The sequence below is a fragment of the Perna viridis genome, chromosome 3, assembly GCF_037379345.1.
Source record: "Perna viridis isolate PV_CMFRI_1.1 ecotype Kerala chromosome 3, ASM3737934v1, whole genome shotgun sequence".
NCBI classification, from domain to species: domain Eukaryota; kingdom Metazoa; phylum Mollusca; class Bivalvia; order Mytilida; family Mytilidae; genus Perna; species Perna viridis.
The window spans coordinates 23,291,007-23,316,914 of NC_142447.1; the positions used below are offsets into that span (position 1 = coordinate 23,291,007).

The 25,908-nt window shown below is 32.4% G+C and overlaps 1 protein-coding gene across 1 annotated transcript; it reads right to left on the reverse strand.

Annotated features, from left to right (window-relative positions):
- Positions 1 to 1,141: 1,141 nt before the first annotated feature.
- On the reverse strand, positions 1,142 to 25,611 carry LOC148621500 (glutaredoxin 3-like). Its single transcript, XM_088575960.1, has 10 exons — positions 25,483 to 25,611; positions 21,215 to 21,329; positions 11,875 to 11,949; positions 11,028 to 11,147; positions 7,992 to 8,076; positions 7,532 to 7,621; positions 6,184 to 6,328; positions 4,735 to 4,845; positions 2,843 to 2,975; positions 1,142 to 1,218 (listed from the first exon to the last, which is right to left on the reverse strand). Exons 1-10 carry the CDS (start codon positions 25,545 to 25,547, stop codon positions 1,171 to 1,173), a joined length of 987 nt encoding a protein of 328 aa, XP_088432086.1. The 5' UTR covers positions 25,548 to 25,611; the 3' UTR covers positions 1,142 to 1,170.
- Positions 25,612 to 25,908: the final 297 nt, after the last annotated feature.

Genomic DNA, 25,908 nt, shown 5'->3' on the forward strand with positions numbered 1-25,908 from the left:
TAAAAACTTGGAGCATGGACCAGGTGCACCGGTAGGGTAAGCGTCCTCTGCTTTTCTAGAAACACCCGCCGAGTTGCTCATAAAAAGTGAAGTCCGGGGTAGACAAATGAGGAAAGGAAAACTATGACCCGTTGAGCAAATCAGTTTTCATGGTGCTGATGGATACACCATAACGATCCACAAGTTCATGACGACCATAAAACTTCTGTAGTGATGACTTCAATCTTTTAGCATAACCCTGTTCCAGAAGCCTATTTGTTAGAGTTCTAGCCCAATACAAAAAGTCTGTGTAGTTTCAGCAAGCTCTGGCATAACGTATGAGTTGTGATATGAACACTCCATATGCTGGAGCTGAAGGGATGTTGCCACAGATGAAAGGTAAGTTGACAATTCTGAAAGAAAAGTCATCTCGTTTGTTGTAAAGTTTGGTCAATAGTTTTCCTTTACCATCGATTTGTAAGTGTAGGTCAAGATATGAGGCTGACTTCACAGTGTCTGTAGTATCCATTATCTCAAGTTCGTGTGGGTAGATGCGATCAAATCCCCGAAATTAAGATTGTTAAAAGATAATATGTCATCTATATAGCGGAAAATGAGATTGAAGGATCTAGCCAAACAATATTCTTTCTTTCTGATCAGATCAGCTATAAAGACAGCCTCATAAGAGTGAAGGAATAGGTCAGCAAGTAAAGGAGTACAATTTGTTCCCATTGGAATGCTGACCGTTTGTTGAAAAACACGTCAACCACACTGGACAAATATGTTGTCGATTAAAAATTCCAGCATTTTGTAAACATCTTCCTCTGTATATTTGGAAGATGATTTCGAATTATTTCTTACAAAGTATGAGGAATCTCTACCAAGTGAGATATGCTATTACTTTAGCTTCGTTGAAAAAAATGAATGGTTATTTGATATTTTTTTCAAAGTACATGTATATATTTACAAGAATGATTAAGGTTTTCAAAAAAATACATACTGCTTACTACAAAATTTCCGAGCAGTCAAAATAGCTTATAATTATGATTCATGCATCTCAATATTTAACGAAATATCACACTAATCAAAAACAGCTTTCTTAATAGCATTTAAAGTCCTGGTTGCAATTAGAAACTCTCTTTCTAAGAAAAAGAAGTAAGTATTAAGTGTTTCAATTCCTTTAATGACCAGCTATTGTCCTTTAAGTGTGGATTCTAGCTCTCCTGATTCCTTCAGTTCCTACAAAATATACAAAGAGCATTTAAGTACCAGTCCACATAAAATTCAGATACTGCCAATAGTAAAGTGATTCATGGTGTAGAAAAACCCATCAAACAAATGATGCCTTTTTAATCTACATATGCTATGTATTTACATAACAATATTTATTTCTGTATTCAGATCTGCACTTTTGAGAAAATCTTACATTTATCTTCCACTAAAATGAACCAAATCAAACAAAATCAAGAATGATAACTCTAGTAAAATGCCAATTTCATGTACCATCTACATAATTTTTATCTCAAAAGTGCAACCTCCAAATGAAAAACTATAACTGCTTATGTGATCAGTAGCTGCTTCTGAAAAATGGAATAAAAGTAACAACTACATTTGTTTCACTAGTGAATCTGAAATTTTATCGTAGTAATGTAGAGCACATAGTTTGATCAATTTCCTGATTGTGAGACATGCAAAGCAGCATGTTATTATGGACTTATGACGTTTTCGACATATAAAAATAAAAAGGAAATTTCCCTTCAGCATGTGATGCCGTTCAGTATTTAAAACATGAAAAACAACACACAAAAATATCTTCCGATATGAAACGCAAGTCATCGCAAAGAACCCTGTAAAGTTAAGAACACAAACATGTACAAACAAAATAAAGGATGTAAATGCAGAATCAATCTTCGACCAAACTATTTCCGGGTTATACTCAACCTCAGATGACTCGAACCTCGGATAACTCGAACATTTTTGCCTGGTCCCTTTGACTTCTACTTAACAAGGTTCGACTGTACTTAGGTTAAAAAAAAATGAAGAGCTAACAAATATTTGACAAAAGTTAAAAATGTACATGTTGCTGTAACTTTACTTGACTTCTAATTTTTAAGATTTTATGTTCATAAAATCTGTTTCTAAAAATCTGTAATTTTGTATTAAAAATACAGTTTTACATAAATGTCCACCAAATTTCGACCAAAAATATATATGTTCATTTTCAAATAACAATATACATGTATGTTCAAAATTACAGTTCAACAATATGTTATTTTTTTTGCAAATATGAAATTTTCATTGAAAAAAGAAATATTTGTGCAAACCATTTTGACTAAAATTTATTATGCACATCTCCAAATAGTACTAAATAGTTTTCAGAGACTGACTCTTTTCCTTCAATAGAAAATGCACCTTTATCTAACTTATGCAGTTTTAACAAGGGAGCAGGCACATTCTCTCCAAAATAGGAAACAATTAATAGTATGATATACTTTTGCAGTTGTACAAATAACAAGAACTCTAAACAGCACATTCAAAATCTTCAAATAGTCAGCTTCAATTAAAATTAAAAGCCTTACATCAAAACTGAACAGTTAGTTTGCATTTTAAATCACTTAATAATCAAACAGTATCAGATATCTCCACAACTAAATACACAGACAAACGGACCACACTATCAGCAATATTGGGTTCAGTAAATCATTGAAATATGGGTGAGTAAGATAGCTTTCGATAATGCTTATGAGTGATTGTGGATTTTTTTTTAATCCTTGACTTCCCTTTCAAGTTCAGCATTGTCAGGTGTGTACAAGTCTCCCACAGACTGTTTTGATATTTTCCAATACAAGTCTATATAAAGTACCTTAATAATGTCCAGTCCACCAATGAGCTCCCCTTTTACATACAACTGCGGGTATGTTGGCCAATTAGAATACTTCTTTAGACCTTGCCTAACATCTTCATCGGTTAAAATGTCAAATGTGTCATATTGCACACTGGTAATAAAGACAAAAATAACAATCACGAGATGACAAGTCCATATTTTACAAACCTTTACTTAGAATTACTTATTTTCTACATAGAGAAGATATTATGTACCTAATCGGGTCTTTGTTTATTATATCAAGAGGATTATATACAATAACTAATCAAAACACGTACTTATAAAACATACAGGCAAGTAATGTCCTAGATTTTGACTTAAGCAGCACCTTGATATTATACACTTAATGTGGTATCAAGATTTATTGACATGCTCCAGCAAGGTGAAGATAAAATCTTTGGAGCATGGACCAGATGCACCGGTAGGGTAAGCGTCCTCTGCTACTAACTTATATCAAAATCATTGTTTATTATTTTAATCATAATTTCTTTTCTAACAGTGTGACACATTTACTTTGAAAACAAAAGTGGTCTCTAAAAAGTATACAAAACTGCTAGCATTTGTGTAATCATTGTAATGAACGAGTAATTATTCATTGTATTCATTGATTGTAATCGTTTACTAATTATAAAAGCAACAAAGTCAATAATACTTAAGAAACACCTCTATTCTATTGCAATCATGGCATACTACATATGAACACATACAAATATCTCATATTTTGGTCTAATGTTCGCCTATTCTATCGACACTCTCACATAAAAGCAGATGTAACCTTTTAAAGATTGGTTTAAATATGAATTACCAGGTTTTAAATTTACAAATTTTGTTCCATTTCACCTTTTTCCAAAATGTTTTAAAGGTGTCCAAAAGTTAATTTACACTAATCTTCAAAACCTATTTAAAATCAATTTCAGCTTACGAATGTAAGATATTGCAAAACTAGTCACTTTTTATCAATTTAAATTTTCCCGCCAATTTTACTTTGTGAAAATAACTCCTCTTCACTTCTGGTTTATTCATCATAAAATATTAATGATTGGATGAAGATTTTAACTGATAAGCCTTTTTAATGGAACATTAATCATATATCTAATGTTTCTTGACACATCACTGCAGGAACTAACTTCCCTAAATACTATACATTTTACCACTCAACATCTTTCAAGACCAAAAAGGAGTTCCCAAATCTTCAATTGATTTGAAGACTAGATCTTAATTTTATTTTGCAGAAATAATAGAATATTATTGAGCTAAACAATTACCAGAAGCATGTCTACTGGTTTTAAAGAAGATATTGAATGATAATAAAATGAATTACATTTGGACTATACATTTGTGTAGAGTTCAGAAATAGTAGGGAAGTTATTATTGAGCTAAACAATTGCCAGAAGCATGTCTACTGGTTTTAAAGAAGATATTGAATGATAATAAAATGAATTACGTTTGGACTATACATTTGTGTAGAGTTCAGAAATAGTAGGGAAGTTATAGGCATAAATGGTTACATAACGTAATTTGATCCTAAAAGATCAAAAACCAAAAAAATCTACTCAAGTTATAACTTTATTAGTTATTGGCAATTTTCCCATTGTTCTAACTAATTGATATGTTATGTCTTATGCTACTGCTGTGCTACTAAAAAAAGACACTTAGAAGTGACAAAATAGCACTGAACTGTGATGACATTTACAAATTAGTTGGTTAATAATGAAATTTTTGAATGTCTTGACAAAAATAAGTCTTGTGCTAGTTCTTGCCCTTTTGGCTTGACGTGTTTTGATTGACATTTTCTGTCCCCCAATCAAAATTGTCCTTCATATGTACATATATATACTTAAATACTATGGAAAGCCTTTTAATGGTCTTACCCAGTTTCTGCTAATATGGCAGTAGTTTGTTTACTAAATCCACACCTTGGCTGGTCAGGATTCCCCTTCATAAACAGCATAACAGAAGATTTATTTATTAATTTCTTTAACCTGAAAGAAAAATGAAATGAATAATATCTTGAGAATTGTGTCCAAAGATGTCCATTTCATAACAAAAAGACATACAATATATATGATATCCTAGATTTGAAAACTATCGCATAAAGGGAGGTTATAAAAATTGCAGCAAGAAAAATTATTTTAAATAAAGAATAAAAAAAAAACAGCATGCAAATAACTTCTGTCTCTGTTTAGCCAAATATTAAGTAGCCTACAGAAGGGGTGACAGAAATGAAAACATGGGACAATGCACACAACTTTATACAAAATAATACATCAATTAGTCATATAGATTTGGCGACAAAAACAAATTGTTCAAGAAAAATTGTCTTTGAGTTTTTAAGTAGCAGTCTTCCTAAATATCAGACGGAAGGTGATTCATGCATGTCAAAAATCCATCGAATTTAGCTTATTTTTTGTTCAGAAACAGTTTCTGATCACATAACAAGTCCTAGTTTTTCATTTGGTTGGTTGCGTTATTGAGATAAAAATTATGTAGATTGTACAGGCACTTTACAAGAGTTATCATTCTTGATTTGGTTTCATTTGGTTGATTTTAGTGGGAGATGAATGTATTCCTTTCTAAAAAATGCAGATCTGAATACAGAAATAATTATCCTTATGTAAAAGTATAGCATATATAGACTGAAAAAGCCTTGTTTGCCAGGTGGGTTTTTCTATGAATCACTTTATCATTGGCAGTGTCTGAATTGTATGTGGACTGGTACTTCAATGTCCATTTCCCACAACATCAAAACGGGTGAACAAAAGCGAGATACATTTAATGAAGATAAACATGGCAAAAACCTATTATTACAATCCCTTAGTGCTATTGAGTTGTTGTTTGTTGTGGAGGGTAGATAGATTAAAGGACGGGTGGACTGGCATAAGTATGGAGTGACAATGATTTCATTACAAAAGGAATTAATTTTGCATTAAGTGTCAAGGATTAAAAAATTAATATCATTAAAGTAATTTGTTACAAAGAATCTTTGTAAAGAGCTTTCATTAGAAGGAAATAGGGGCTACAAAGAAACATCAAATATGCATGAAATAGTGTTTATTTTAAAAAACAAAAAATGTGCCTCAAAACCTATAAAGATATTTAATACAATATGTTTATTTCTTCCTCAAGAGAACAACTGCTTGTAACAGAACATTGTATGGACACACTTTCCTGAAAAATATTTGACAATGCTTTGATACTTCCCCTTATGATTAAATGATTCAACATAAGCATATCATCATTGCATAAATTCTATCATTTTAATTTTGTAAACATTGTACTCCTCCTGACCAAATCATCCCCAATTTAAATTAGTACTTTACCTATCTTCTAACTTTTCTTGTTGAGGGAGTTGTGACTCTAAATCTCCAGACTCTATCAATTCCTTAACAATATCCAGTCCTCCTATTAACTCTCCATTCCCATATAATTGTGGATATGTTGGCCAGTTGGAGTATTTCTTTAGACCTAAAACAATTGGAAAATGTTTTAGCAAATGTTATATTCTCAGCTGTATGTTGATTATCCTCGGTACTGACTGAAAAAAGGGGGGTTTACTGGTGCAAATGCAACTAATAGTTGAATTAAAAACTTTGAACATTGTGGACCTTACCAGTTCAATTTATTCAATAAAGCCAAGTCAATTCTTGCTGAAACAAATAGTCAAAATGTGGAATTTTATATAGGTTTTAATTTACGTATTATATTCAGTTTCAGCAAGTCAATAACACAAAAAAAATACAATGTGCATACATTATTTAGTTTCAGCAAGTCAATAACACAAAAAAATACAATGTGCATACATGTAATACCACCAGAAAAGTAAAGTTAAATTAAAGTTAGGAAAAAAAGTTTTTGAAGGAAAATCTATACTCATAATATAATACTTCTATGTCTTTATTAATGAATGGCACAGAACAGTAAGGAGTAAATTTTGTATAAGAAAGTTATTTTCACTTTCTTGAGAAATAGTCACCTCAAAATAAAATTTTAAAAAATAGGGCATCTAATTGGGAATAAATTGAAACAACCTTATGTTGAAAAAATTTTTTGGGAGGTAAAACCAACTGATGTTTAATAGACTTTAGGAGGTAGACCTAAGGTAAGGGACATAACTCTTGAAATCAGTGATATGTTTGTATCACATTCAATTTCACCGAAGCCTATCAAGCTTTCATTTGACAAAGAGTGAAATCAATCCAAGTTACTGTGATGCTTACATGACACTGATGTAAAATGCAAATGTTCCAAAAATTTAGGTCTACCTACTTAACTTTGGTGTAAATATTCTGTTCAAACTGAAATTCAAACTTGAAATTCAAACTTGATTCATATTTTATGATAATCAATAACATTACAAAGTTTGAAAAAGATCCTTCAATATTCTAAAATTATCATCTGGAAACAGTCAGGCAATGGACAGACGGATGGAGGATTGGATGGACAGACGGATGGAAGATTGGATGGACATGCAACTTTTTGTAGTCTATCACATAATACATCACTGCTTCGTGTGGTATAGTACAAAAATTGTTACCTATACAAGTGTCATACTACCCCTTGTTTTTTTTTGTTTTTTTTTTATTAAATAAATAGTAAAATTAAAACTATAATAATTACTAATATTACCCATGACTGTAGGATGTAGAGCATAAATACTTGTATACATACCCTGCCGCACCTCTTCATCTTGAAGTATATCAAATGTACTGTATTTTATACCTCTTTCTGATAATAGTTGTGTTATTGTTCTGCTGAACCCTGAAACAGTCAGGGAATTATTATAATAAGACAACTATGCAGTGAAATAGACAATGGAGAAAGAGAATAAAACTTTTATCAAACATAGATTCAAATACATGTATCTATGAAGTACCGTAAAGCATGTAATATTCCTAGGGTGCCAATTTTGGAGTATAATAGCAGTCTATCTAATAACCCCAAATTAAATTCCTCAAAATATGCAATAAAAGGTTCAGTACACAGAGCACCTATTAGAATCTGTCAATGTAATATTTGTTGCTCTTCATAAATAACTTACCACACCTGGGTTCCTATGGGGAACCTTTACCACACCTGGGTTCCTCTGGGGAACCTTTCATGAATAATATCACTGGTGCAGATAACTTACCACACCTGGGTTCCTCTGGGGAACCTTTCATGAATAATATCACTGGTGCAGAGTTGATCAAATTCTGTAATCTTGTGTTCAGATCCTGAAAATATAAGAGCCATAGGAAAACTAATATTAAAAAGTGGAAAAAATGCAAAAAAATATACAACAAATATAATTGTTCAAATATTATCTGTTTTCAGATAAAAAATGCTATGATAAATCAATAATAATAATACAAGAGGCTGTCAAAGCTATAGTACACCAGAATTTCATGCATGTTTCCATTAAGTTCTTTTGAAGTTATTAAACAGATAATCAGCAAAGTCATATTTTTTTGCTTTGAAATGGTCCATAACTGAAAAATAAAATGCTTCACATTATGCAGCTTGATACAACTGCAGAGGTCCAACCCTGAACATTTGAAGCATGTATGGATACACAATTCAAATTTGATACAGCTTTGATTTTAAATTATGCTTACACATTTGATAAGCAGGGTTTTTTTCCAGGATTTTAAAAGCTTTAGTCACTTTCGCGTGAGAAAATGAGAACCATTTCAATGGTATGTTTTTTTTAAAAGTACGGTAGTATTTGCAACTGACATAAGATATTTCAGAATCATCTGTTATTTACAGCACTTTGTAAAGATATTAAATAAAATTTAGATGTACATGTACATTGCATATGAATAAAGCACATAATTTTTTTTCCATTGTCATGCAAGCATGTTTCCAGAGAATCCAAATAGCATGCCTGAGATTTAATTAAAAAAGAAACTCCCTAGCTATTAAGAATCATCAAAAATAGAAATCCCTTTACACTCTTATACATTAATCAGGGACATACAAGTGTACATTCCTGGCATAGTTTTAAATGTACATGTATTTCATATAAAAAATGCCATTTTCTGCATTACCATCCTTTGTAGAAACACAAAAACACATCTAACACAGTTAAGATATAGAAATGCCTTAACATGCACCAGTGCTACATTGGACAGATATAAATATTTTAAAATAGGTATTTCCCTATTGCTGCCTCATGAGATTCTATTTTTAGCACAATTTTCAACTGTGCCTTTGGGAACCAGACCGAGTTAATGACAAATTTATGTCATTATATTTTAGTTATATTTAATATTGGTCCTTGAGGAATTAATTGATAGCATAAATGATATCTTCAAGATCATACATATTGCTGACATGCAAATACAAAATGTAGTGACACCAGGGTAGTGACAAAATTACCCACATTTGGATTGCACTCAAGTTTGATGCACAAAAATAAATGATAAATTACTTTTTATGTCATTAAGAGACAAAGTTATTGAGAAGTAAAAGAATTTTCAAAGCAGCAATTGTTACCGGCATTTGAACTTTCACACTTGAGTGGTCTGAGATCGACATTTACTCCACGTGCGGTGCCTGATTAGTGTAATTGGTGAGATTGTTTACACAAAATTTTGACACCTGTTGAGAGTTGTAATTAGGTTGGGGTTATTAAATTGTCACTTACGCCACTTGAATCAATGTTGGGTTTACAGCTCTTAATGTTTTTGTACTTTCAAAGATTTCAGGTTACCAAATGAGACTGGATTATTTTCGTTATTCTGAAAAGTCCTTCGTCATTGGCGAAAATCACGAGCACTAGAAAAATCACTGGATATGGCACCCTACACCAAAATTGTTCCAGTAAAAATCGCCATTATAAGTTCCTTTACTGGGTATGGCACCTTGTGGTATATAATTTCAAAGTGAATCATTCCTTCTTATTCAAGTTATCATCCAGATATAAGAAAACAAATTCTTTATCTGAGCCCTTTATGGCCCCTCATTCTTAGGTTGGCTCCAGTCAATTCAAGTCTTTCCTTCAGTGGTATGGCACCTTGTAGTAAAATTCATAATGAGATCCATTCACTTTTATTAATTTTTGTTCCAAAATAAGGAAAATGTTCTGGCCCCTTTTTGGCCCTAAATCCTAAAAGGTTCTAAATCCACAAAATCAAGCCAAATCTTCCATTGGTGACATGGCACCTGGTGAGATTCATTCACTTATAGTCAAGTTATTGCCTGCAACTCTTCAGGACTCCTGTACTAATGTTGTCAAACTGGCCAAACAGTTCCACATGGAGGTATGGTCTAAATTAAATAATCCATGCCTGTACCAAGTTTTTCCCATAACATATTTACATATTTTTCATCACTACAAGTAATTTCCAGTTTGAAGGTTTGTACATTATACCCAATAACATGACAGCTAAGCCAAAATCAATGTTTTTTCTAAAAGGTTTTTTGAATTTGATTTAAAAAATTTGGAAAAAGTTAGAGATGATGATGATAAACTTACATGTGTATGAAAAAAGTGACAAATATATTGATAGGCCATCTCTAGCCTATACTTTGTCCTCTTAGAGGTTAAACCTGTCTCACATCAGCAAAAAAGATGAAAATCAATTGTCCACCTGTCATTTATTACCAAATTAATAACAGATTTTTTTCTACTACAAAATCTATTTAAAAAATGTTTTGATTCAGTGCTGTCAAACACAAAATTTTATATAATTTTACAATATATTGTTGAACTAAAAACAGAAAATCATTTGCTTAAATAGGCCACCGATTGATCAAGCAAATTATTTTTACATAATTTCTTAGAGTTTATCAAAATCTTCAGTGTACAAATAACAAAGAAGAGATACATATACCCCCTCCAAGGATTTAAAATGTAAATAGCAATTTTAAATGGCCACAGCCACCAGCTAAACAACCAGAAATTTTAAATAAAGATTTATACTCAAATTTACCTGAAATAATAAAAGTCATATTTCATTATCTATGTTATAAAAAAAATGTGTGCACTTTGATCTCTACTCTACAAAAAATAAGACAGACAATTTCGTCCCACTCTCAGGGTATTTAAAGAAACCCTCAAATCAAAGCTCCTATTGTTCACGAAATAGAACACTTCTACCATGCTACAAAAATAATATTCATCAAAATCATTTTATTTTTTTAAACATATTTACTGCCATGTGATTCTACAAGAACCTACCTGTTTGGGTTGCTGTTCTTGCTGTGTAACAACTCCAGCTGTTGGAGAAGTTAACAACTTGACTTTCTTGGTAAGTTCTGCTGCATTAGCACCATCTATCCTGTCTATCACCTGCTTCTTCTAATGTCAAATAAAAAGTTAAACTGATTTTATTTATCATAAATCTTCCTTACCTCTGCAGCAATATACCTTCATCAACTGCATATGGTGTTTATATTTCACAATTGATTTACTATGCTTGAGCAAGTACTAACTACTCTGATTTCCTTGAACACCATAAATATCTGTGAAACAGACACTTGAATCAGGGGTATGAGGAAATGTGTCTGAACAGGTCTCTTACCAAATCCTTTTTAGATATCAGTCCTTGGTTGAAAAATACTCAGTTTCTTCTAAAATAGTGAGAAATAATTGGTTTTTTTTTAATTGTTCTTTGCTGATGTGACTCTTGATGTACTGAGTAAGACACAATAGCATGCAAATGCTATTTAATCACCACTGGTATATTCATGCCGCAATGGAAGAGTGAGGTTTAGCGCACTGTAAAACCTAGATTTTACCCACCATTTGAAATGCCAGTACCAAGTCAGGACCATTGTGGTAACAGCTGCTTCAGTGGTGTAATACCTATTTGGCAGATTTATTTTGGACTTGGCTTGATTATGGATTGGATTAGTGTTTTGTAACTTTGTTGTTACCCTTATTTGACAATACCTTGAAATTACTAAAATTTATACACAAATTACATTTTATATGTTTCATATACATTGAACAGTGTAATTTAAGATAAGCTATTTTTTATACTTACAATCATGTAAAAAACGTCTTTATTACAATAGGTGCGTACCTTTATAAATATAAATGTGGGAACAGCAGCTATCTGGTATTGTTCTGACAGCTCCGGGAGATCCTCTGCTTCTAGCTACAATGGAAAAGAACACATGAATATGTACCTACGAACATAAAAAAAAAACAACAAAGTATTAGCAGTGTTCAGAAAAGTCATGGATACTTCAGTAACACTACTGTTGCACTTAGGCTATGCCTTGAGTTTTCATGGGATCCTGATAACTAAAATACTTAAGTTTTGTTTGTGTTTTTGGTATGGTTATGAATGTTCTTTTTTTGTTGAAAATGTGACATCAGAGGCTTTTTGAGAGTGTCAAATCAGAGATTGATAAAAAAAAATGTGACATCAGAAGTTGAAAATGTAACATTAGTGATTGGTTAAAAGTGGAACATCAGAGGTTGATTGAAAATGTGACATCAGAGATTGATTGAAAATGTAACGTCAGTGATTGATTAAAAGTGTAACATGTTATACATGTAGTTAACAAAAGGCTGCATAATTAGCACATCATTACCCATCCTTTATACACATGTACTAAAAATATTTATGAAGCATATGTAAGTGAAGGTTCATATTGACTGAGAACACTAATTTGTCTACTTATTTGAATTGTTCCCCCTAAAATATATGACCCTACAATATGCACTGAACCAAACACATGATACATGTGCATGTACATCATACATGTGAGGTATAGATCTGACATGATACATTATGTACATGTATCAGAGTAGGAAACTCACTCAAATTCTAGCCAGTCCTGAATACAATTTTTCAATATATTTACTATATGGCTATATAGATTTTTGCTAAAATTAGGCAGCCTGCCAAAAAAATAGCCTGTCTCAAGCTGGCAGGCAGGCTACTCTTTCTACCTCAGCATGTATCACCAAATATTTAACGAATAAAGTCCCATGACTAAATAAAACATTTGAACTTCGTAAAATTTGGAAGGATACTTTTATCAATAGAAATAAAAAGATTAAACACTCCTCTAATGTTCATGAAAATTGGTGAAAGTTTTGATTATAGTTGGTAATAGCCAGAGAATTGGAAATTGACCCATATTTGCATGATTAAAAACTAAAAACTTAAAAACTTAATGAAAAAATGGGTAACTAATTAAAAAACAAAAAACAACAAAAGTTTACATCTATAGAAAAAAAATTCAACAAAATTTCCTGAAAATGGCTGGTAATATATTTAGGATTAAATAAATGTGAAAAAAATAGGATAATTCCACCTTTTTTCTAAAAGTACAGTTCCATAACTCAAGCTTTTAATGTTTTACTCCACACTCACTACTGTACAAAAAAAAACGACTGCCTGTACCATAGTCAGTCATATTTTAACTGATAAAGTCTATATATGACTGATAATGACTGACAAAAGGACTGATGTTGACTGATAAAGTTGGTACATTCTTTTGTATCAACTGTCTAAATTTGACAGAGTAAGTCACTTTTTGACTACCTAAACTTATTTTATGTTGAATCAGACACACTTGGACAGATTAAACGTATTTTGGGCTTATTCAGACATATCTGGACTGATTAAACGTATTTTGGGTTTAATCAAACGTTTTTTGACTGACTAAACTCAATTTGCGTTTATTCAGACGTTTTTGGACTGAGCAAGCTCCTTTTGCGTTTATTCTGACATTTTTGGGCTGACTAAACTTATTCCGCATTTAATCAGACATGTTTGGATCGTCACAACTAATTTTGCGTTTAATCTTATATTCTGTTTTATTCAAATGTTGTTTTTGTCTAATCTAAGTGGTTTTACCTTTTCGACCGGTTTTTTGTGTTAGCTTCTTTTAAAGAGAAGGGGGCCTCCTTCCTCTGTTGGACAATTTTTTTTTGTGTGTAAAATCAGAGGCAAAATGATCTTATTAATCTTATTATTATTTTTGTTTATTTTAGGGACATTGATCAGACTTTATGTTTTGCTCAGTTCCCTGTTTTATTTTCTTCAAAAATTGTCAGAAATGAGCAATGATAGCCGATAAAATTTCTGAAACAAACCCCAACCCTCTCAATCTGCTCTTGAATCGCAATGGGAAGACTTTATTCTTGATGAGTTTGATTTTTTGGTTAGAATAATAACAGCATATACATGTATCAACCGTAACACACACCTGTGCATGAATGCGCTCTCCCAGACGTCTGGTGTACAGAGAGAACAGTGCCACTACTACTAAACCAAAACGTGATTTATAATAATATGTTACCAATATCGTGAATATAAGCAACTTTGGAATTATATTTAAGCATAATTATATTAAATTAGAAATAAATATTTCAAACATGTGTTAGGTATCTTTAAAATTGTAGCAGAAAATTGTTATTTCTTTTTAATTTATATGGATATCCAAAAATCCCCTCGAATTTCTCAAGCAAAAAAGTGGGATTTTTTTTACTAGCTCCAACATAAGTCGCTCCATCTGCGCAGTTGTAGCTTTGCAAGGCTCGGGGAAGTTTCCCGGTTCTGTCGCTTGCTCGGCTTGGACTGCCATCCGTGGCGATAGCCCGGTAAACTACCATACTTCAACGACCAGCTGTTATTACGAAGAACAAATAAATAAATTTGAAAAATCGGTTCTAGATTTAAAAAAAAATAATAAACTCGAGAATATAAAAAGAAGATAGTTGCACAATAAAATATTAATGATTGGTCCTGTAATTCTGTTATTCAACATCATTAAAATCAGATTTCTTTACCAATAGTGCCACTTTTAATAACTAACTTGCCTGGGTTCGACAAGTTTTGAATACCAGTGTGGTCAAATGGTATAATTTTGCTTGTTTTAGTTAGCACAGAATTCTAACTTTACTTTTCGAAAACGGGGGTATGTAATGTCATCACTACAAAAGTTTTAAAGCCGTCATCATGAACATGTGGATCGTTACGGTGTATCCATCTGCTCCATGAAAACTGGTTTGTTCAACGTGTCATAGTTTTCCTTTCCTCTTTCGTCTACCCCGGAAAAACTTTTCATGAGCAGGGGTGTTTCTAGAAAAGCAGAGGACGCTTACCCTACCGGTGTACCTGGTCCATGCTCCCAGTTTTAGTGGAGTCCGAGTTGCTCATTTGCATTTGTTACTTTGTATGTATGATTTTAGTTACTCTATGTTCTTTGTTGTGTATATCTGTTTTCCATGTCTGGTCTTTGTCCCTGGATTACATTCTTTTGATTACCGCTATAACCTTGGTTCCCTTGATTACTCTTTTAAATAGCATTATTTCATATTACATGATTACAGGCCGCACTTAATTATTAAGTAACTGGTAGCTCATTATTTTTTGCTCCGTTAATGAACGGGACGCCGGAGTGAGAGTCTGTGAATGCATGCAGTATTTACAATTTATAAGATTATAATATAAGACTTATACTCTATACTAATTTTTAGTCTTTTATGTACGGTTCCACGATACATGTATCTCTTTTAAAAGCGTAAGATGAAATGTCTTCCCTATAAAGTATACATTATTTCCACGACTATTAGACATTTTTATAAATGGGGGAAATACAGTCTTCAACTTACTGAACTGTAATATGTTCAATCTTAATATTCTCTGTTTTTTGCTCTATGTGATTTAATTTATATGTAAAAATGATTGCAAACTCGTAGTTATGTAAGCGCTCGTACTATAATATTTGTACTGCCTAACAAATACAATGTAATCACGTTTGGCCGATGATAAATTAAAAAGTGGTGCAAATAATGTCGAATCTCGGCATAGATTGAATTGCAGAACATATTCCGCTAAAAATACTGAAATCAAACCTCCTCAATGTAATACACGTAGAACGAACATTGGAAGACTAAATCAAGCAGTAATTTACAAAAAAAAACTTATTAGTCACAAATTTTAAATGACAGAATGAAATAACAGATTCGCATTATAGGTGAATGTTTTTCATCTAACCTTGGCGTTAGTATTTTTATTTCATTTTCGATTTATCCGTGTTTCAGATTTGCAATTTAAGGCCCGGACAGTCTACGGTCGGTCGCATCCATAGTGTTTTTAGTCCGGGTGCACAGATAAAGATCAAAGGAGTACCCGATTACGTAATCTTGACACCTGAGGAGGTTACCTTGATTTATTACCTGCACGACCTACAGGTAGAAAAACTGGCCGTTCGTTCAATATGATACCCTGCAGTGTATTGAATGAATAACTCATTACAATCATGACTTTTTAATTTAATTTTTTGTCGTTTCATCTATACATACGGACGCTACCGTATAAGAAAAATTGTGGCTCTTATATGATTCCCGGGTTTTCAGGACTACGCTTACGCAACATCGAAGATGGTTATTTTTATAACGTATACCCGAGTATTACTAGTACGCATATACAACACTGATAACAATCTTTTTTCTGTCCAGTAGGTTTAATGGCGGTATAATCTATTGAGTAGATATTTGTTTACATCTTCGATTTCTCTTTCAAGAGACTAGATACACTATTTAAAGTTACACACGTTGTCGTGCTATGAGAAACTACTTTCAGTCGCACAATAGCGAAAATTGCTAACAACATGTGCCCCACGAATATTATACAGCATATTATGATTTTAAATTAACCAATCAAGTGGGACCTGAGGTTCTGGTGACAAAAAAGTCTGTATCATTCCGTAAGTTAAAATGGGAGTCCAATTAAGCCGGATGTTAAAACTGGCGCTAACTAAAATCGCTTTTAACGTATGCCCTATGTATATATTGCTGCATACAAAACTATAAATTAATCTGTCCAGTGGAGGGTTAAATGTATGTGATGAAATTCACACAGACAGATGGATCAACCGACAAGGTGATTCCGAGTTCCAATTGTTACAGATTATTTTGCCAATGAGGTATATATGAATAAGTAATATATTTTTTTCTTTTTATTTCAAATTTGATAATCCACACTCTATATATCAAGTGTAGTTGCACTGATTTCAGCCGAGCAGTTTCAGGTGGTCGTGCGACACATTTATAAATATGTAGGGTCAATATCTAAGGTAATAAAACCATAACCAACATATTCATACAGTACCATTAATCTTAAATAATATCATCTTTCATTTTTCAATAAAAAACAAAATAATATATAATTGAATTAAAATAAAATTAATCACCTGATATGGGGTTCCACAATGCAATATATTTAATTTATTTATTTTTTACTATTATCATTTATTATTATTTATTTTTTTTACTTTTATTAATCATGTACACATATGCTTATGAAACATAACTACCACGCCGATAGCTCCAGCCGTGTGTAGTATAATGTAGCGTGTGTTCTTTAAAAAACTCCGGTTCATACATAGTCATAAAGCTAAACTCCCAATTAAAAAAAATTATTTTCCGTATTTTACTATCTTTTATCTTACTACTTTGGCTTATAAATACATTTTTTATTTGTATCTTTGGCTAAACTTTTGGCTGTTCTTAAGTCCACGTGTAAATATTGGAGTTACATTTACACTTCTTAAATTCTAAAAGTTGACCAATCTAACCAATGATAAACAATCCAGTTTCCAAACTTATTTAAAAAAAAAGGTCAGCCCATTCACCAGAAGCATGAGCTGGAACGGTCTCGTGTGGCGTTAATAAAACTGCGTACTAACGTCGTGTGCTAGCACGGTAAAATCCGGGAACTACGCTAGACAAGGCAGTCTAAATTTACATACACCTTTTGGCTCGGCATAAACTTTTTGGCATCCAAAAAAAAGCATACACCTTTGGTAACCAAAACTCTAACATTATCAATTATCAAATTTGCACTTCACCTTTGGATATTCACCAAACCACACCCATTTGACTATAAAAGGCATACACCATTTGGCAAGCTAAATCATACAGGTCTTCCGCCTTCTGGGTCCGACTAGTTGTCCTTGATTCTTTTCCATCAAACATGGCATTTTCCTCCTTTAAATGGTTCATTTTCAAGTTTCATTTTTACTATTTACTATTTAATTTCTAAATTTCAGCTATTCATAATTTACTAGTATAATACCCTTTTCCCTTTTTTTTGATAAAATACAATTTAAATAAATAGTTAAATTATTTAAAGGCCAACAAATTGGGCCGGCCGTGCGAGACCCGACAGGGTAGTCAAGGACGTTAAAACCCCCCTTAGTTAGTAAAATGTTTACGACTACTGCAGAACGTTTTCCGATACGAGTACATGTATCTTATCAACAGATAAATGTCCAATTTTCAGGTAAAAGATTATTAATACAAGTGTAGGTGAATAAATTTCTGCAAATTAACTGAATTACAATGCTATTCATAAGTAATATAACATTATCTTCAATGATACAATGTATAAGAACATGACAATTGCCTAGAATATTATGTAAGTTGGAAAATAAAGCATTTTGATTTCATTAATTTGTTGAAGTTTTGCCTTGCGAGACCCAAGAGTTGTGGTTCTACTTGACATTTTGAGTTTTTAAAAAAGGTCGACGACAGGCACTTTTATGAAACTTTGGTGAATTATTCATATCTATTGACGTTAGCTCCCTGTCGATTTTTATAAATCTCTGATTTTTCGTTTCCATGTAAAGATTTCTTGTACTTAAAAAAAAAACGCAGAAATGGCCAAGGAAATATATTCCTTGAAAAATCAATGAAAACGGACCATTTGTTATGATGATCGACTAATAGACAAGATAGAAATTTATGGGTGAAAATCAAGACAGCAAAACTTAAACTAGAAGTAGTCTAGATAGTGCCAATTTTTTTTAGCAATTTTTATTTCCTTTTTTTTTTTTTTTTTTTTTTTTGGGGGGGGGGGGTATTTGACAGGGCTCAGTTTTTATAGTTGATCATATAAATTCATTAAAAGCATAAGGACAAGTTAAAAGGGCAACGGGCGTATCATGCGCTTAAAGCGCAGCTCTTCATCAACAAATTTACCCCCACGCCCCAAATAAGGCCAACTAACCTGCATTATTCACACCCTTGTTTTTCTTGTAAATATAAATAAGTTCCTAAAAAAAGTCTGACATTTGGTAAGCTCCTCTAGCTGACCAAGGTCTGGATCCATCACTGTGGTATTATACAAATATATGGGCATTAACTTTGATATACATCTACATGTATTATATTTCCACATGTCGGCGTGTTTAATAAGGCAGAAAATAAAGAAATCGTACCATATAAAACAGATTAATGATACAAAACATTATGAATATTTCTAGTTTTGATTCGATATTTTATGTATAGGGCAGATACCAAACTATATTTATGTGAAAATGAGTGGTTCCAATCAAAAGCTTTTGAATAAAAAAGGGGGGATTCAGACTATTGTTACTTAATTCTGCTCTAATTTTTCTAATATATCAAAGTTTTTTTCCAACAGAAACTGCCCTTTGGTATCCGCTATCTTTACGTGCATTTCTGAACAGCGGAATTTATGAAAATGGAACATTTCTTCGTATCACACTGACGTGAATGTAGAGTAAGACTGTTATTCGTAGCGCGAAAAGGTTTTCTCCCTAAACGAAAAAAACAAAAAACAAAACAAGCAAGCAAACAAACAAAACAAATAAACGAGCAAAACATATACATGCATTTAAAATAATACTTGTGATGATAGACCTGTGTTTTACAGGATTCATTGTGTACGAGACAATACGTAACATTGAAGCTATATGTGTACTTCTAAGAAATAGATGTGATTTGTTGAGAGGTATATGTAGATCAAAGATTGTACATATCTTAAGTTATATTATCTGGTTCATTATTTGACTTAGCTTGCACGGAGTTTGATTTGAAACTGTAGAAACCAGAAAATCTAACGCCAGTACTTCATTTAAACTGGTTATCGATCAGAGGTGTACAATGTAAACTGACAATGGTTTTGGTTGGGTTGTATTTTTCTAAATATACATATATTGCCATTTTTAAAAGATATTCGAATTACGGTACTTTTGAGGTCCTTACTGCCAACATATAGGTATACAGTCTGTTGTATTAAATATAAGTGTCATCCCACGGGGATCATTGGTATAATAAGGCAATATTAAATTAATGCTACTATAACAAAGTTTACCTTTAACGTGTGTACAATGGTGGATCTAAAATACGGGGGGTGGAGGGGAGCGGTCAGGGATTTAAAGAGGATTTCAATATTTTCTAGGATGGGATTTGACGGACTTCCTGCACATGAATCTATGGTCTACATGCATGTGCACGTATTTTGCGAGAGGTTCCCGGAAGTTTACTATTTAGCTATACTGTACCGCCTTAAGGCGATATGCCACACCGGCGTGGATACAGTTTTACATTGTTCTAAAATAAGGTTATATTATGATATCGAAAGAGGGTTTAAGGGACAGTTGAACGATTAATTGTAATGACATTAACGAAAATCTTAATTGAGAAAGAAAATACAAGATGTATTGTTAAGTAAGCAACAAAACATAGAACAGGAAATAAACCAGTATAAAATGAACGCAATATGAATTTATTCATTTATATGCGAATAAGCCTTAAATTTCTGATTAAACGCAAATTGGGTTTAGTCAGTCCAAAATTGTCTGATTAAACGCAAAACACGTTTGATCAGTCCAAAAATGTCTGATTAAATGCAAAATGAGTTTAGCCAGTCCAACAATGTCTGATTAAACGCAAATCAGGTTTATTAAGTCCAAAAAAGGTCTGATTAAACGCAAAATACGTTTAATCAGTCAAGATGTGTCTGAATAAACAAAAAATAAGTTTAGACAGTTGAACAGTGACTTACTCAGTAAAATTTCAAGTACAACAGTTACTACAAAAGACTGTACCAATTTTATTAGTCTAAGTCCTTATGACGGTCATTATCAGTTATATATGGACTGAATCAGTGAAAATATGACTGACTATGGTACAGACAGTCGTTTTTTTGTACAGTAGTGACTAGAGGTACATTTATAAAAGGTAGATACAGTGTACATGCTAAGATTTTTCAGTACAAAAAGCATGACAGTACACAGAAACCTAAAAAAAAAAATAACAGAAAGGCAGACAAAGACAACAACATCATAATGTAATAAGACCACATTTTTTTTTATTGTCCTATGAAAATCTGAGAAATGGAAAAGCCTTAAGCACACACATAGATAGGTACTTGAGGACTCAATGGACAGACAACAAATTATGACTGTATTAAAGGTTGCCTAAGTTAACTTCAAAACTGTCTTAACAAATAACAATGATAACCTGCACTGCCTTCATTTTGAATATGATCCTTAACCTTCTAGACAACTCTTACATAATTTGAAAATGTGTTAAGCAACCACACAACCCTATTTTAATATTTGATTGAATGAAAATAAAGGATACTCTGCCTTAACAAATACGACATTGCCAAATTCTCCTTCTTTCGACAACTCTTCCAAAACATCATTCATCTGTTTACACTGTGGAGCCCATAATGCTGAGAAATGGACAACAACCAATTGACTGAAAGTAAAAAAAAAAATATACCCAGTAAAGTCTACATGCATTTTAAATGGTTTTGTACTTGTACATGTTTTGTTCACTACTTGTAAGTTCAACAGTTATGCCAAAAAAATAAATCTTGTTTCCTGCTACCAGCAAAAAAAAATTGGATAGGTACATGTAGGTAAGGAAATTATATTATTTTCAAAACAGTTTACATTGAGTTAATGGGTAAACAATCTACATATGTACAATAAAAGGATTCACCAGTGTTTGAACCAAAATGGCCATAACAGGTTCAAGGTACATGTAGGTACTTTTGTATATGTACATGTAGGGTAGCAGGAAACAGACATATTACTTTTTTGGCCTAAGGTAATAGAATAATTCAACAATCATTTGATTGCTATGGGAATAAAATTTTATATCAAGATTTTTTATCATTGTTACATGTATATTAGTCAAACGTGTACACTACACTCAGAGTGGAATGGTTCTCTAATACTCAAGTCCAACCTCAGTGAAACTCTGTGTTACACTGACATATTGCGTGTTTAACACTCAGATTCCACCTAGCCAACACTCACCATTTGTATATTGTAATAGTTGTAAAATTCAATGAGGCATAACAGGGAATTCATTGTAAGATACAATGTACATGTATATTCTGTTTCTGTTTCTGAGGTAATTCAGAGCACTCCACTTAAGAAAAAAAATTAGTCATCTCATTAAAAATTAGGGATCATCTAATTTTTTTTTTTATTTTGTACATGTTTATCATTTGCCAATGTCTTGTTTTTTATTTACAGCTACATGTATGTACAATGAGTGGGAGATACCATGTAGAAATACTGCTTCATATTTTTATCAAGTAATAATGCAATCTTTTGATATTTTAATTTTGCACCTTTAAATTGATAATTACAATTGATAATTATAAACAAGCGGCTCCTAGAAGCCTGAATCACTAACCTGGGTAATAAATTTTGCCTTTCAAGGGCAATAACTTAAACAAGGATTTGTCCAACAATTTTGACTCAGGAAGACTTTGGCAGTACTTATCAAAATGATCATTTCAGCAGAATTGAAAGTTTCTATTATAGTTTTCACGATATTGCCTGAAAACTGAAAAAAAAATCTTTTTAACCTATCAAGGGCAACAACTCTTACAAGGCGTCGTCTGACAACTTAAGTTTTGATCACTGAAGACTTTTCTAGGCCTTATAATGAGGACCATTTCAGCAATTGAAAGAGTTTGGCTAAACCTAACAGTTTTGAGATATATGCGAAAAACTACTGTCTGACCCCTACGTTCTATTTTTAGTAATGGGGGCCATGTTTTTCACAGATTAAAAATCTCCACATCAGTTCTATGCAGGATACCCGAAGGAACATTCATATAAACTGAGATTCCAATTGCTCAAGTAGTGTCAGAGGAGAAGATTTCTGAAAGAAATTAGATTGGAAATAGCAAAAAATGTCAATACATTGTAACACCAACATGGCTAAACAGATTAAAACTAAAATTTGATCACAGATAGATCTCATTATGCTGAACACTTTTAACTGCATGTCAAAATTTGGCTAAACCTGATTTTTTTTTTTTGGAGACATGTATAAGCGAAAAAATTACTGTCTGATCCCTACATGTACATGTACATGTACATGTATGCTATATTTTTAGTAAATCCCCACATCAGTTCTATGCAGGATACCTCAAGGAACATTCATACCAAGATTGGTTGCAATTGATAAAGTATTGTCAGAGGAGAAGAGTTTTGAAAAATTGTTAATGACAACGACGAGTCGACGACAGGCAACGGATGCCAAGTGATGGCAATAGCTCACAAGCTAATAAAACACTTTGAAAGTATTGATTGTTGAAATTCGATTCGTGTGACGTTCTTGTAAAACCAGTCTGGTGACGCTTTTAGTCTCTGATAGTTTTGATAATTGAATGGCTTTTCAAGAAATAAAAGACACTAATTACAGGTCCCAAGACATTATATACATTTAAGGTGTACATAAGAAGTAGAAGCCCTTAATCAGGACTGCAAAAATTGTCAGTAATAATTATACAGTGAAAGTTGCAATACCTTGTCCAAACGAGGACATTGCAAAACGAGGATAAGATGTTTTCAACCACTAAAAATGCTTCAAGTTAACTGTGAAACATTTCTTATTTAAAGTACATTTCAAATACAACCTACATATATCTTTATTTTAATGATAAGTTTTGTTAAACGGTTTTGAACTTTCATTGATGCCAACCAATGTTTACTCATGTATAAAAATAATCCCTTAACAAACCTTGAACATATATAGTAGTCTATTTTAAGAATTTAAATGATCACATTGTTTACAATGTCTCCGATGTGTGTCTGGTCATTAAATTGACAAAATTAATTATAACTCAATACGGGACAGTTATGAAGTATGTACATGTATCAATTTTCATATTATATTTGTCAATCGTTAATACCACATGCAACTCAACCGCTGTTTTATTATGCAAACGACTTGGTTTTAAGCTGGACAAATAAACTATTCATTGGTGTTACTAATATAGATTTCGGCGACTGGATTAAGAAATTTCCCAAGTCCCCTAGACTCTTGTTGTAATTTTCAGGGGTCTCCAATGAAATTTGGAGGTCAGTGACCTGGGAGCTTGGGTACTCCCACCCAAATTGTCAGCAGAGATCAGTGAAATAAACTTCATTGTGCTGGATGAATTTCAAACCCAGGTCAGTACTTCTCCACAATAAACAAACTGGAATATATAAGATGTCCCAGATAGATGGGTGTATTACTCACATTTCACCATGAAAAAATCTGACATAATGTTTCAACAACTATCACAGATTTAAAACTCTGACTTGAGTGTTAGAGAAACAAAAGTCGCTGAGTGTAGTGTACATGTACATTTTGTAACTTTATATTTTCACTATGTGCTAGGCAATTGAACAAGTACATTTGTATGTGTACATTAAATATGTAGAATTTACTTCTGCAATTTTTTGGTAAACTGATTGTTTTAGCTGTTTAAGAATTACAGACACAAGCAAAGGGTACATGATAATGTCAAATTTAGAAGATTAAAAGTGAAAATAGTAAGCAATTTTTTTATCCTTTCTCCATCAATTTTACATGTACATGTACTTGAACAGAGTTTTTGCTTGATCCTCATGTTCATTAGCAGTCTTTCCGAAGGTTAACCAGACAATCGGATATTGTCGGTAAAAATGTGACAGGACCAGTAAAAAAAAAAGGGAATGCCAGACCTGAAGTCCGAATGTCCTGAAAAAAAAATGAACATTTGGAAAGACTGCATTAGTATTCACTAACAAACTCATTGGTGTCCTCCAGGGTAATGGAGAAAGATTAATACTATGAAAGTGGAGCTGTCTTGGGGTTTGGTTTTCCCATGACCAGTGCATTCTCATTTTCAGAGTAAAGTCACACTTTAATTCAATTGTTTTTCTTTAATTTAAATTGACCATAAGTCAATCTGAACCACCAAATCCAAAGATCTGCCCAGATGGAAAATCTGTATTTTTTCAATTGTACACATATAAATACATGTACATAGATCTTCTAATATAGAAATTAATATGCTCATGAGTTTGTATTATCAACTGGGTCCAGTATACTTACATGTATGGTCAGAAAGAGTTGGCACCTTCATTCAAGAGCTTAAAAACTACATTTTTTATTATTTAAATGCAATAGTGAACCACACCAGTCTCAGAAAAAACATTTGTTAGTTTCAATGAATAAATACAAATCAAATCATGGCTTTTCCAAGTTAGGGATGGTCAAAACATGTAATCCTGACCAAATCAGAAAATAGCTCTAGACACTGAATCCCAAAAGGGACTATCAAAACAGGGTGTCCAAATGTTTATGAAAGTGACGTAATATGATACAAAAATATCAATCATTGAATGCCTGAAAAGTCAGCCATATTTGTCGAAAGATAATGATGAACCTTTAAATCAGTCACTGATGCAGATTTTTGAGAGGGCAGTAAATGATTTTGATTTGATTCACTTCCAAAGCTTACAAAACCTGGGGACTTCATCAGATCATGTGTACACTCCATGTGAAATCATTCAAATGAAATCTAAAAAAAAAAAACTTCGCTAAAATAACATCATAACCTCACATTCCATACCTTTCGGCACTTTCAATGAGGCTTTTGTATTGCTGGACAGCTGAAATCTCGTGAACCTTTACCATTTCTTTTTTTTTTTTCACCTGACCTGTTACCAAATAAATTTTTCTTCATGGAAGGAACCAGTTGAAATTGACTGTATGAATCGGACCAAAAGAAAAGTCGGACCATATTAAGGATGGACCATGGTTAAATGAGAAATGTGACAGGCTTCAGAAAATAAAATTCTGACATCGTTTTTTAAACCGTCGTTCCAATTCTAGGGTATTTTACTTTAAACAAGATTTCGCCGTTTGAATGGGTTGTCAAAGATGAAAAAATCACTTCATTTTTTATTTTTTAGAATCCAAAATAACTTCAGATCATGCGTCTCCCCATCACTTTTTAACCTTAACTTTTAAAAATTTAACCTCAAAGAAATTTTAA